Source organism: Ambystoma mexicanum, chromosome 9 (assembly GCF_040938575.1).
Source record: "Ambystoma mexicanum isolate Mex_15411 chromosome 9, UKY_AmexF1_1, whole genome shotgun sequence".
In the NCBI taxonomy this organism is placed as follows: domain Eukaryota; kingdom Metazoa; phylum Chordata; class Amphibia; order Caudata; family Ambystomatidae; genus Ambystoma; species Ambystoma mexicanum.
Genome location: NC_090931.1, coordinates 535,837,823 through 535,852,510, shown reverse-complemented (window position 1 = coordinate 535,852,510; position 14,688 = coordinate 535,837,823). Strand labels below are relative to the sequence as shown.

At 46.4% G+C, this 14,688-nt stretch overlaps 1 protein-coding gene across 5 annotated transcripts in view; it reads left to right on the top strand.

The window, feature by feature from the left end:
- BRIP1 (BRCA1 interacting DNA helicase 1) overlaps nucleotides 1–14,688 on the top strand; it is a 2,318,009-nt gene that overhangs the window by 1,070,646 nt on the left and 1,232,675 nt on the right. For all 5 annotated transcript variants that reach the window (XM_069615088.1, XM_069615086.1, XM_069615084.1 and 2 more), the window contains 2 exons: nucleotides 7,752–7,892; nucleotides 8,942–9,103. In XM_069615088.1, the coding sequence (XP_069471189.1) occupies nucleotides 7,752–7,892; nucleotides 8,942–9,103 (303 nt within the window). The remainder of the gene's footprint in view (nucleotides 1–7,751; nucleotides 7,893–8,941; nucleotides 9,104–14,688) is intronic.

The window sequence follows — 14,688 nt, the reverse complement described above, 5'->3', positions numbered from 1 at the left end:
CCGCCCTCTTACAAAACACGCCTGGTCCGGGTGAATTATCTTTGGGAGAACCCTTGCTAGTCTTCGGCCAATACCGTGGATTACATTTTTGCATCCCCGTTCAATAATGAGATGCGGCGGTAACTGGCGCAATCTAAGGGATCCCTATCCGGCTTTAGCAAAAGGACCGCGGTAGCCGGGCCCATATCCACTGAGACTCGCCCTGTATCCTTGACAAAGTTAAATAATTTTGTCAGAGGACCTACCAGGATCGGCCTGAACGTTTTGTAGTACATGTTACTTAACCCATCTGGGCCTGGGGATTTATGTCCCCTCAGTGCCCCTATCACCTCCCCCACTTCTTCCTCGGATATGGGTGCTTCCAGCCACAATCTGTCCGACTCGTTAATTTGTGGCAGGGTCACCCGATCCAAGAAGGCCACCTGTGCTCCCTTCTCTAAGTTCTCCCCCTTTAGGATGTCGGTATAATATGAGTGCATAACCCCCTCTAGTTCCTTCTCCCCCCTCACCAGATTCCCACTCCGGTCCTTAAGCTGTACAATATGATTTCGGGCTTTCTGCTGTCTCCTTTTAGCCACCAGAAAGCGATTGGCCTTATCATGTATGTAATAAGACTGTTTGGTCCGTAAAAGGAGTTGCGCGGATTCGTCTGCCAATTTGCATTTCTAGGGCCGCTCTGGCTTTTTTCAAATCCCTCCAAGTTCTTTGTGAGCCTCTATCCTTGTATTCCGCCTCTGCATCCCTTACCTTGGCCTCCAACTCCCGCCTCACTCCCTCCTTTCTCTTAACATATCCCACCGTATGCGCTATAAACTCGCCCCGTACCACCGCTTTACTTGCCTCCCAGATTGTGGCCCAGTCTACTTCCTGTGTGACATTTTCTTGGAAGTAATCCCTCAGGACTCACTCTATATCTGCTCTTAGGGCTAGATCTTTAGGATCACCTCGTTTAAACGCCAGGGCCTACGAGTCTGCGGCCGTGAGGTAAGCGGCTCCAGCTTTAAGGAAACCCGGGCATGGTCTGATAGGCACCGCACCCCATTGTCCAGGCCCGTGACCTGCGGGACTAGGGAGTCTGAAATCAACACCATAGCAATTCTCGAATGATCCCTGTGTACCGCCCAATAGTGAGTGTACGCTTTCTCCAGCGGGTGAAAGAATCGCTACGTTTCTATTAAGTGCAATTCCCTGAGGAATCTTGCCAGAGCCTGTCTAAACGTGGAATCACTGGAGGTGGCAGGGTGAGTTTTGTCCATTGTCGCATCCATCACCCCATTAAAATCGCCCCCAATCATGATCTGCCCCACTCCTGCCTTTGCAATTTTGGGTAGCACCTCTAGCAAAAAGCAATCCTGCCGCTCATGGGGGGCATAAATTGCCACCAGCGTGACCTGCTGGCCCATCCATGACCCACCTAACATTAGGGAACGGCCCTCCGGGTCCCTTTTTACTAATTGTTTCTCAAATTGGATCCCTTTAGCCATGAGGATGCCCACTCACCTTTTTTGTTGTCCCAGTAGAGGCAAAGAATTGCACGGGGAAGGCCCTGTTCCTCAGACTGTGTTCATCCTCTGGGAGCAGGTGCGTCTCCTGTAGCCAAACAACTGAGGCCTGCATGTCCCTGAGCCTGCTCATGATCGATTTCCTTTTAACTGGGAAGTTAAGCCCCTGGACATTTAATGTGACGTAGGTTAAGTCAGCCATTAATATACTGTAACAATATGCCCACTGTTACACCCTTCCGACGTTGGTCCTTGTTACGAAGAAGGAGGTTGTGCGGATCGATACACCAAGATACATTAAAGATGGCAGCGGCTCTGGATCATGGGAGAAGCGGCTGTCTAGTTTCCTCACGTTTTCCACAGACGTTGTCAGTGGGTCACGTGATCCCATTAAAGGACCGAAGATGCTCAGCTCGATGCGTCGCTACTGTTTTGAGTGGGGCTTCGTAAGTTCGAATCTAGGGATTGAACAACTTTCTGAATTGTTAGTTGAATTCTGTCTTCATTCCTTTTCTTTCCTAATTTCTCCTCCTCAGAATTCGTCTGCAGATTACCTTTTCCGCGATAACCCTGAATCGCCCCTTGCCTCGGAATCGTTTAATTTCACTCGCTCCTTACCTTTCATTCTCGCGAGCAACGAATAGCAAGAAGCCCATCCTTCTAGAGAAAGTGAGCCCCCCTTCCTTACTGAGCATTAGTTCCCTCTCCTCTTCTGGTACTAATTCCTGTTCGTCTTCCAGGGATCTACAGAGTCCTCCGCTTCCAGTCCTCGGACCTACAACTACGGCGAGTCTACCCGCTCGCTTGTTCAAAGCCACTTCCCCATAGGAGTCCATAGTAAGAGCTAGACCCTTATCTTTCTTTGTCTGTCACCGGACTTGCCTTCGTTTGTGCATCTTACCTGTCTTTCCATTCCACTGTAGACTGATCATCCAACATTCCATCCATAGAAGAAGGTCGCCCATCTACTTCGCCCAGGGTTTTCTTCCCCAGAGGGTTTCCCTGGGGTTTGTGCTTCTCCCTTGCTGGTCTTCCTCTCTGGTGGGGGGAGGCAGGATCCCTGGGGTGGTCCTTGCGATCTGCCTTTGCTGTTCTCGTCTCTGCTACCAGACCAGGTTAGTTCTTCTTAATTCGATATCTGTCTGATTCAGTAATCCTATTGTTGTCGAAATCAGAAACACTTAGACATTTATTTTCAGTCTTACATTTAACACCCAAACCCATGTTCTTCAGCTGGATCACCCTCCTAGGCGTCTCAATCCCACCATATATGGATTCCACCCCAAAAGGATATTTAACTGCCCCCCCCCAACTTACTTTGACCCCATAAACTTCAACAAACACAAGCCCCATGGCAACACCACGGAGTATCACTGGGCGTATTACCCCCGGGAAATTTAGGGTCTGGTCTCCCCTCCCCCCATAACGCCCCCCTTATTCATGCTTGTGCGACTGCTGCTTAGTTCTCCAATACCCTCAAGGCATACAGAGTAGAGACGAGGCCCTTCCAAAGTCTGAGATAGAATGCGCCAGACGGCTCGCGGGGCAGCACTGTCTCTCTCGTTCACACTGGGTCCCACGCTTTAGGATCCCTTCTGTGGCCTCTCAGGTGGGGCGCACTGGTTTCCATTGTTCCTTTGCCAAAGAGTCTTCTCTTTTGTCCCTCCCATGTGGGGATCTCGCTTGGTCCTTGCCTTCGCTACCTTCCCCCTCTCCACTGAGCTCGTCCATTGCTTCCTCTCTTGTTATCGTGTACCTCTGCCCCTTCCACTCAAAGCGCAGCCCAGTCGGGAACACCCAGCGATAGCGGACCTTCCTTGTTCTCAGCCAGTCCGTGACGACCCTCAGCCGTTTCCTCTTGTTCAGGGTAGCTTGAGAGAGATCTTGAAACAGGAGAATGGGTGTAGATCGGAAGCTTATGGGTTCTTTCTCCCGTGGGGCTCGCATGATAAGCTCTTTCAGTTGAAATAGGTGTACCCGAGTTAACACATCCGGGATCAAGTTTTTCTTTTGCTGGAGCGTTGAATAGACCCTACGCATCCTGTCCAGGACAATATGCCTCTCGGCCTCCGGGCTCAGGATGTGACGGAAAAGCTCTGTCCCATATTGTTGCAGGTCTCCATCCGTAACAGATGTTGGGATCCCCCGGATGCGTACATTATTCCGCCGGAATCTATTCTCTGCATCTTCCTGTCTGTCTTGGACCCGCTCCATTTGTTGCTCAAGGATCTGGACCCTTTTTTTTAAATTCTTCATGTTCGTGGCATTGTTCGGCTACTGTGGTCTCCATCTCATCAACCCTTCTTTCAACTGCCACTATCCCCTTGTTAAGGTCAGTGATGGACTTGGCTAGGTCAGTGGCACTATCCTTAATGTCCTTCAACTCCTGTAACATTGCTAATAGATCTGACCTGCGAATTGGCGGATCATCGCAATCCCCTAAGACCCCAGAAGGAGGAGAGTGGACCTGGGCTTGCGCTTGTAGTTGGGTACGCTTCTGGGGCTCTGCGGACTGCATCATGGATTTGATGTCTCCCGACCCCGACCCTTTGGGTTTTCCCGCCTGCTTAGATATTCTGCCACGGATCTCAGCACCACTTCACGAAGCAAGTGCTTCCTGTATCCCTCCTGCCGGCAATGAGCAGGGTCCCCCAAGGTCCGAGATGTCCTTTTATAAGTAAAGCGCTCCACTGTTGCAGTACTGGCCCTTTTTTGTCTTAACGTCTATTGTAGCACTTACATGGGACCTTTAGGCTACTCTCCACCTGTTATGTTCGCGGGGGTGCTCTCTGAAGCTTCCTCCACTGCCATGCAATTGAGCGCTCCACCCCAGTGTCAAGTCCCCTTCTCCCCGGGGCCCACCGCTCTTCTCCTCATGGGCCCTATAAGGCTGCTGGGTGGTGGCTAGCTATGAGAGGCTCCAGTTGGTAGTTCCATTGAGGGTCCGGACCCCACCATCAGTGCCACGGGGGGGCACTTGCACGGAGGCGTCCCCTTCCAGTTGTCCAGGGCAAGCCAGCGCAGTCTCCCTAAATTGTCTCCTCCCCGGCCCCTTCACCTTAGCAGCACTTGTCTGTGGGGGGGGGATACGCCCGTGTGCCTCCGAGCCCTCCTCCCTCTGGGCCTGTCACAGCACATCCAGCTCCGACTAGTCAGGTACCCTCGCTTCACTGTCTCACTGCATGCATGCCTCCACAGTGCCAGGACCCTCTCCACCGTGGCCCACCTCCTCACCTCTTGCCTCTTTGAGAGCAGTCTTCCGCGCCACCGCTCCTCTCCGGCTGCAGAGGCCGCAGCCAGACTGGGGGACCAGATGACAGAGCGCCGCACACGTTGCCCCCTCCTCCGGCAGGCGCACAGCGGGCCACGCCGCCCGCCCCCTCAGGGCACTCCAGCTGGCGGTTTCCCGCGCCGCCTCGCTTCCTCCGTCGCAGAGGCCCAGCCAAGCCAGGGGAATGGGCGGACGCGCCCCACACGCCGTCCCCGACCAGACCGGGGGCCAGATGACTGTGCGCCGCACACCTGTGCTTGATTCTAGGCCAGGTCAGCCTCCTTGCCGTCCGCGGCCCCGGTTGGGCTACTTGCTTCCTCCTCTGGAAGGCGGCCAACGGGCACTCCAATTGGCAGGCTCCGGCGCCGCCTCGCTTCCTCCGTCGCGGGGGGATGGGCGAGCACGGCCCACATGCTGGAACCTGTCTCCGGGTCGGATTAACCCCAAGCAGGCACTCCACTACTTCCGCCCACAGGGGCGCCACGGTCGGAGCCCAATTCAGCTTACCACTGCGCCGGGGGCAAGCAGGTAAGCCCCCGGGCTTATCCACACATTGCGTCCGCCATTTTAGCGACCGCCAGGCTCCTGAGTCGTCTGCTGCTCTCTCCCTGACGAGAGGATCCCCGGGGGTGTCAGTTGCACCGGGCACTCTCCACTGTCACAGGGACCCGAAAAGTCGCATTCCAGGGTATTTATTGTGTTTTAGGCGGTTTTAGGGCATCGGGACGGGGAAGGAGTCCCAGAGCTCAACAAGGAGACATCCTTCGGTGTCCTCGGCTGGCCACGCCCCCGCTATATTTGTATATGGTAACGGAGTGTGAGGATTGGTTCACCCTGCCTCCCTTACATCAATCAGTACTTTAGGGCTATGTGTCAAGTAATTGGCTGAGGATGGCCTTGAAAACTGTAGCTTCTTGTCAGGTAAAGGTATGGTATCTTCTGCTTTTAGGTGACGTCAGACGTTGGTACCTCTTTGCTCTCGGCTGGTCACGTGTTAGTAAACCGCGAATCTGCTTCTTTTTCCTTCTGTTTGTGCATTTAATTCTCTTTTAGGCCCGCCACCTGCCTGGGCCTCCTTATCTTGACCTTCGCAGGGCAGGCTGCTCTGTTCTTGAGTTTCGATTCTCCGAAGTTACGGTCTGCTTCCCTCACTTGGTTTGACCGCCACTTCCCAGGCACGAGCTGCCTCTTGCTGAGTTTCGATTCTGGCCTCTGTTGGCTGGAACATGAATCCTGGCCTGTTTTTTTTTACCCTTAGTACCTTGGGTTAATTCTGCTATTGTATAAAGCGGACCCGCACTTATATAATGCGCTTTGTTGAGGTAGATATATGGTTGATGCTTGCCGCTCTATTTTTCTACTAAGCATAGCAAGCCGCACCGTTTTCTTAGCTTTTTGCGTTCCAAGCCTATGTACAGGCGTTAGCTGGTTGCATACTTTTATCCAGCATTATAGTTGTTTCTTTGTATTTCAATATCGTATCTTCTTCTATGTCTACTACGTTATTTTCGTGCATTACATCTTTGTGATTCACCTTTTGGTTGCCATTTCTTTCATCCATGAGTCTATCCGGGCCCTTGTGTCGTCACCATTCCCCTTCAATTAAGGCCCTTTGGGTCTCTTCTGGGACAGTTTGTAAGTAGTCTTCATTACGTGTCAGCTGCTGGTACGGTTGTCTCAATGGGTATCTTACTGCCCATGGTTGTCTGGTTATTGGCACTTCAATAAGTATTGCTCTTCTGATGGGCACTGGGCAGAGCCCTAGTGCGGCTCTCTGCTGGTTTATTTGCTCATCATACGTCACATATCTTGGCGTGCACGTTCCTTGTACTTCAAAATGGGTGGCTGGAATGCAGGCCATATATGGGACCTCCTCTACATTGGTTATTGGTTCCTTTTCTGATTTCATTCTATGGATAGCGCATCTTCCATGGAACGATAGCTTGTTTTGTTAAGGAACTTGTTTTCTTTGGAGGGTCACCTCTCCACCCTAGGGCCACATTCAGTTGTAATTGCCCATGCAGTGTGGAGGAAAGGGGATGGGACGAAGCAGTAATAGGTTATTCACCCTAGTGACTAACATACTCCAAGTCCATAATCCCCTTTACTTCATACGTCCTACCGTCCTCCCCCTTAATAAAACTGGTGTCGTTAGGCAGTGGTAAATATTGTCGACCCGTCAAATGGGACTGAGCAGTGGCGCTGGTTGGCAGAGTCAGGGGAGTGCATGCTTCCAGGGCCGTGCACATGTAAATTTAAAGGGGGAAGAAGATTTATTCTGGTGAAAAATGTTCTGTCTCCCTTCCGTAGCGAGGGACGGCCATGCAGTATGGAGGAAAGGGGACTATGGACTAGGAGTGCGTTAGTCACTACAGTGAGTAAATTATTATTTATTAATACAGAGCTGAATGGTTTCCATGTTGTCCTTATTAGGACTTGTGCTTAATATGTTGTACTCAGTTGATATTTTCATCATATTCCAATGCAAAATGCCCTTAATCTTCCTTTTACTGACAATATATAATGTTGTGTTCGGCCGTGGCGTTCCACGCAATAAGTATCCATATGCTCAATCTTATAACATTTATATTTTATAAATGACCTAGAAACATGGTATGGATCAGCAACCTGTTGAATCTGTGTTTATTTTATGAAATTTGACTTGAAGATTTTTTTAATTAACTTTTTTGGTTCTTCATAATCTATTCAAATGGGTGTGTGTAAATTGAGTGTGAGGGTTGGCCAAAAAAAGCATTTTGTTCCGTGCATATTTCATCGTTCAGCCCTCCCTGCTGAGCCATGAAACTGGTTATTCAACCGCTATTAAGTTTGCAATAGCTTGTCTTGCTAGTTGATATTTCATACAAAATCTTAAGCTGCAAGTGCTGTTTCAATGCCTATTATTGGTATGTGAACCATGTTGTATGTTCTTCTGCCCTTCTCCACCTCACATGTTTTCCTGGTTTATTCTTTCCCAGGCCTTTTCGGATTTAAGTGGAAATGTCCGCACAATTGTCTTGACATCTGGCACTTTATCTCCAATGGGATCATTTTCTTCTGAACTTGATGTGAAGTTTTCCATACAGCTAGAGGCGAGTCATGTTATCAATAAGTCACAGGTAACAATATTTTCTTTAGTAAGGTACCTATATCACAAGAAATTCATTACACAGCTAAGCTATCTAATACTTGCTCAAAAATTCTCAAAATATCAATATGAGCACAGCCGATCTCTTGGGAAAATGCATAGAAATAGCTTAATTTTCAGTTTTTAAGACTAAGAATAATTCTTTTGGAGTTTCTTATGACCTTGCAAAGGAAGTTGAAATGAAAACCATTGTGTACCATCTGGCTCAAATTTGCTGAATTGGATGAACATCGATAAGCCTCTAGATGAAGGTGACGCCGAGATTATGGGCAAGTGGAGAAAAATTAAAAAAGGCTGGTGGGAAGAAGAAACTAGAGGGAGGCGCAATCAGGGACTGGGAAGATGCAGGAAAGACGAGCATTTCAGGTTTGGATGGATTGAGATGAAGGAAGTGAAACGACTTCCAAGACTGGACAGCTAGAAGTCAGGCCGAGACAGTAGAATGAAGAGAATCAGAAAAAAAGAAAATGTGTGAACCGTTGGCATAAAAGTGACAAGAATTTGAAAGACTGAATAAGTGCACAAAGAGACATAGTGTTGATTGGAAATTGCAGTGTCCAAAAACCGAGCCCTGAGGAACCCCATAAAGAAGGGTAAGAGGGGATGACGCAAGACTGGGCCAAAATACTTAGTTTGTGCGGTAGGATGGGTAGGAACAATAATACACATTTTGGCTTGTAATGAGTATATACTGGTCTTTAGGTCAAATGAAAACACTATCAAGTTAAAGGAAAGCGTTCAATGCTTTGAGGTAAGGAGTGTAGCTTGCTTTGTGCTAGGAGGATGCAATTTGCCTGGGAGGTGTTAGTCATTATGGGAAAGACAATTGATCCCCAAATACTGACTGTACCACCATGGTGATTAATTTGGGCATAGATTTTGCAAATAATGCTTGGCTACTTTATAGTGGTTTCTAAAATGATCTCTGTATTGCTTGTCAATGTTTGGTCTCTTTAGAAATGTGTACAGTTGTGTATGTTAATTGTGAATCTCATGCTGCTCTTCCATTGTATTTGATAGGTTTGGGTTGGCACAATCGGGGCTGGCCCAAAAGGTAGGAAGCTGTGTGCAACATTTCAACACACAGAGACCTTTGATTTCCAGGATGAAGTAGGAGCCCTACTTCTTTCTGTTTGCCAGACTGTTAGCCATGGCGTTCTCTGCTTTCTACCATCTTATAAGGTAAGCAGCACATACATTTAAAGTACCAATAGTACATTGTGTAGCCTAGTTTATTATTCTGTACCACTTCCTCCTCTCCTCATGGCTGTATGTTGTAAATATCAGGTGGCTAAGGAAGGCAACAGTAATTGCTAATGTATTTAGTATTATCAACAAATATTTAAAGTTGCAATAACAGCCTGGAGAGAACTTTGCCCACGAAAGGAATTTATGCCTCAGAAATTTACAAAAATGTAATGTGGTTTCTGTCATACTGTAACAAATATTTTAGATGGGTTAATGTTATACAGGTGTTTGTTTGGTATTCAATTTCACCTCTCCTCGTCTGCCAACCCTTCCTGTGTTCCCACCAATGATTTCATACCCCAGACCATGAAGGGACAGGTGACACCACGTATCCTCACTCATCAATCTATCGCGGACCTCTGTTTTTCTCAATTTGCTTTAAGGAAGTCGCTGCTTACCTATACTGAAGAAGCCAAATGCTGACCCCCAACACGCCTGCTATCGTCTGTCTACTCCCCTACTACTATAAGGTTCACCAGAGAGTACTTTTCATTTTTATTTCCACCTACCTCGAGTTGAATGAACCCTCTGACCCCATCCGATCTGTATTCCGCAGAATTCACTCCAGTCAAACGGCACTCACCCACATCTTGTATCTATTCTCATCTTCCTTTCCCTTTCTGCTGCCTTTGACACTGTTATACCACCACTTTCTCCTTCTTACCCACACTATCGAGGCACTGTCCTTGATTGAATGAACCCCTAAAATGGGACTCACTTCTCTCTACACTCCTCTTCATGCTTTTTAACTCTTCCCTCAGCAAACTACTTGCCTCCTTTGGTTTCTCATGCTATCTTTTGACATCATTCAGTTGAATTCTTCTTTTCCCTCAACACCCCTGAACTATCTTCTTGCATTTGTGACTGTTTATCCGCCTTTTAAGGCACCGGATGGCATAACGTCTCGATGCTGTTCGAGCGAAGGTAACAGAGCCTGGTAGTTCAATGGTTCGGTTGACATTGTCCGACTTTATTCTTTACCTTGTATTTCGAAATTGACGCTTGAATTACTACTTTTAGATGGCTTAAGTGACATTGAGATTAAGATTTATGAAACCATGATTTTCAGTATAGTGACTTACGTCACAAAATCAAAATAATCTGTGCATAGCAAAGCCATACAACATAATAAGCTGTATGAAAAAGAAGGCCGTCAGGCCAAAACCGCAGTAATAACAGCAGAGATAAAAGATCAAGGATGCCCTAGAATTACAAAAGGGGGAAGGCTCCGGGACCTGTTATGGTACCAGTAGGCCTGTTAAAAAAATGTTTTAGATCTCTGGGCCCCCGGTTTTCCATGTAATTTTTAAAGCAGTTATAACGCTAGGCAGAGTTCCCAGTTCATGAACAGGGGCAACCATAGTCCCCCCTCTACAAGAATGGAGGAAGGGGCAACCCAGCAAATGACAGGCCTAAATCCCAATTAGACGTGGTTGGTAAAATGTATGCGTATGTCCTTTTGTTCCACCTCTCAGGTTTGGTCAAGGAAATGGCAGTGGAGTCCATCCACAGGCTGGCTTCCAGCCAGGCGTAAATACTATAGGCAAGTACTTTAGGTTGCTCTTAATACAACAGAAATATGTCACCCTGAAGAAAATGAATCTTTTCACTATCTATATCGATCTCAAGGCTGCATTCAATGGGCCCCCAAGAAACAAATTATGGGGAAAACGTACAGAATTAGGTATTCCCAACAGACTATTGCGATTCATCATTTGTCTATATTCTAAAAACACAAGGAGAATTTGTAGGAATTTCACGGCTGATACCACCATGCCAATCAACATCAACCTAGGCGTAAAACAGGGTTGTGTACTGACCCCACCCTCTTTTCAATATACATTAATAAATTGATCACTAGACATGAGCAATTGGAATCAGAGGCACCTAGATTGGGCCACAATTTCATCCCTCTTTTGCTCTTTGCTGACAACGCAGTCCTGATTTCCGAAACTCCAACAGGCTTAAGAAAACAAGTAACCGCGTTCTGAGGGTTGCAAAGAATGCACCATAAGAAACGGCCAAAACGGAATATGATAATTGAAAAGCAATTCATCGAGCAGGTTGATACGTTTGAAAACCTGGGGACGCGATTCTCAGGCAATGGCATCGGGTCTGCTCAATTAGAAAAATCAACTGTGAGCCTTGAAAGAACAAGCAATGCTTTCTTGAAACTGGCATGCTTGCATGGCAATGGTGCCTTATCCCCCACACTTCAAATTTACATCATGCAGGCAATGGCTTCAGCCATGTATGGGGCTGATATTTGGGAACACTCTAAATCCGTTAGATTACAGCTAGTAAAGAATACGTTTATAAAAATGATTACGCTGCTACCTAACAGTACACCGATCATGACCCTACATATACAGGTAGCCCAAGTCAACATAGCGGATATCTTCCTCTATTAATGCTTGCACTAAGAAAACCGTTCAAGAAGCATTTATGATAAGAACAAAGGTAAAAAATACAAAGCTATTTTTCATCTTAGTACAAGCTCGATACTACCAATGTTGTAAACGGTTCCTCGGCTGGCAAGATGCATGGACATCATTAACCCACCATTTGCAAGGTCCAGATTTGGTATACTGCCTCTGAACTCCCAACTATACAGTTCAAGGTGCAGGGGGAGGCTATTCCAAAGGAGGCAGCCCACAGAGGAAAGTGAGCGACCCCCTACCCTCTGTTTAGCTAAATGTTTTACACACAAAGAGTTGGTACCAGAGTACCGACGTGGTCTTGTGGGAGAGTATTTAGTGATATAAAGATGATGATTGTGTGATCCCCGGGCCCAGAGATGCTGTGCACTATAAATCGAGTACATACATACATTAGGGACTATTTGTCAATAAGTACTGCAAAATATCAAATTAGGGAGACCGTAAAACCTGTTTTGCTAGAATACAATGGCAGAAACGTATCTGATGCACTGTTGATGAACTGACAGTATTTACCTACTCTAAATACATCCATCAAGCATTTCTTAACATCTACTTATATAAGGCAAAACAAGTAGACACTGCTATCTCAAGTTATTTGCACGTGCACTTTATTGAAGAAATATGTATTGTATAAAGTGATTTACATGTAATAAAACTCAAGAACTTGTCACTGTGTGTAGTATTCTGTGATATTGTTCATATGGTTTTGATTGTTATTGTTTTATCGACTCATCCGAAATAAACATTTGTTAATTGATAAACTTCTGAAGTGGGGCGGACGGTCCCGTACAGGCTTCAAACTGTGCAATGGTCTGCCTTCTCCCTATCGCTTATTGGAAGATCACTTGGCCTTTAGGAACAATTTGAAAATCTTGCTTTTTCCCCCCAGATAATCTGTTCCGGTCGCTTGGTATTTAGTTGTATACTGTATGTCCCTTGACTACTCTGTGCCTTGATGCCCCATTGGTAGCGAGATGCTGTGTGCACTATAAATCCCGTACATACATACATACAATAAGTACTATTTGTCAATAAGTACTGCAAAATATAAAGTTAGGGTGACTGATTACATTCTGTGTTATTCTAGGACTTTTGTATAAATTGGGACATTATGTTACGAGAGTTTCATAATAGTTAACAAAAATGAAGTAATCATGAGCTGCTGAACATACAAAGGAGCAAATTGCACACTTCACGAAGAATTTTATCCAAAAGATAGTAGTAGCACTTTAAAATTAGGATAAAAAACGGTGGAGAACGCTCGATAATTCCAGTAGGCCAGGAACAGAAAACAATCCCCATTCTCCGTCTTAAATTATATAAACACTTATTGGACCAAATCAACTTGTTCACCAAATGTGCATGAATTATATTATTCACAGACAAACTCTGCCTCGAACAATGTGAAACAAACACTGTTAGCTCACTCATTAGCCATGGACAAAAGCATTGCCTCATTCTTTCCCAGTAACATACAACTATTATGGAAAGATATTCACAGGAATCACAACCCCTTTGTAACCCCTTTGTAACCCAGTTCTGCTAGACAATAATGGTCCTTCCAACAAATAAATCTTATGTTCATGCAGCAAGTCTTATCCACTGTGAAAGTATGAGCACATGCCGCTGACTGCAGCCTAGTGAATGAACACATTTTCTAAACATTTTCGGGAAAGTAGCCTGTCACAAGGCATCATTCTGATAGCTCTGATTACAAGCGGAGTCCGCTACTACAAAATGAAATCTAATTTAGATCCCTCCGATTTCAAAACCCTCAACCTAGTCTCCAAACTACCTTTTCTTGACATTCTAATTGAAACACCCATGGAACCTCAGCTCCTCTCCCACATCACCTCTATCCACCCCCTGGAATCCCATAGTCCATGTTTCAGAGCAAGATGTAGTTCAAAGATACCCACTCTATAAGGACTGGGTGACACCCTCCATATGCTAGGCAAAGCTAATATATTAATGCTCTTAGACAATTGACCACAGGGCACCATTTGCAACTCTTTTTTTTAAATTTATTTTTTATTAGACATTTATATAGCGCTTATCCATTTAACAAAACGCTTCAAAGCATTCCAACACAGGGAGGGTGTGAACAAAGATTGACATTCTTAATAGGCGTTGGTATATTCAGAATGGGCAAGGGCTATGTGTTTAGTGGTACACCATAGGACGGGAGGAATACAAACTGTTATAACATATGACAAAATATATTGCACATGCCTGATGGTCATTACAATAAGGCAAAAGCTATACATGAAGAAAGGAGAGAGGGGAAGGGGGTGTAGGGTATGACGAACAGTGCAAATAAGTGTGAGGGACACATAGGAGAGGAAGGGGGTGAAAAAAGGGTGGTGAATGGGAGGCACACCATGCACACAACCAAGCAAAGTGACAGTATATGTAAGAAACACCTCAAATCGATTTTTAAGCAAGGCACGCAAAACACACAAACCAGAAGTGGCCGTAGATGTAATGTCACGGGGACACAGAGTTAGGAAAGCTGGCTACTCACAAGTTAGTCTGCATGTGTACTGAGATATTAGTGGGCCAGGCCCCAAGTCCAGGTGAATTCATCAGGATTTGCAGAGGTTGAGGTTGATAAAAGGGGGGTCCAACCAGTCCAGCCAGACCCAGACAGGGCCAGACAGGGGTACTTGGTTAGGGCCTTTGTGATGTGTGCCGGCTATCGCCCGCCGGCTTGTGATTGGCCCAGATGATAGAGGGGAGGACAATCAGGATGAAGGCAGGGCCGGTATCAGAGCACTCCGATGCTCAGTGGAGGATGGCGGCCATGATGGAGGTAACAAAGCCAAGAACAACGCAATGCCCCAACAGGTCGTAACTGGGCAAAAAATGACCAAAAGCAGCAAATCAACTTGCATGGAGATGGGGGGCACAGCCTAAGAAAGTAACAAGCCCCACCAGTGCTGGTGGGACAAAAGCAGCGCACACCTCCACCTCAATCCAAATGTAACACAAAATAGGGCTGAAGCCTTGCATTACGCTGTAGTGGCAAAGTTCTGGGCTGGTTTGCATCATTCATCAAGCAAAGTATTTGAAGATCTC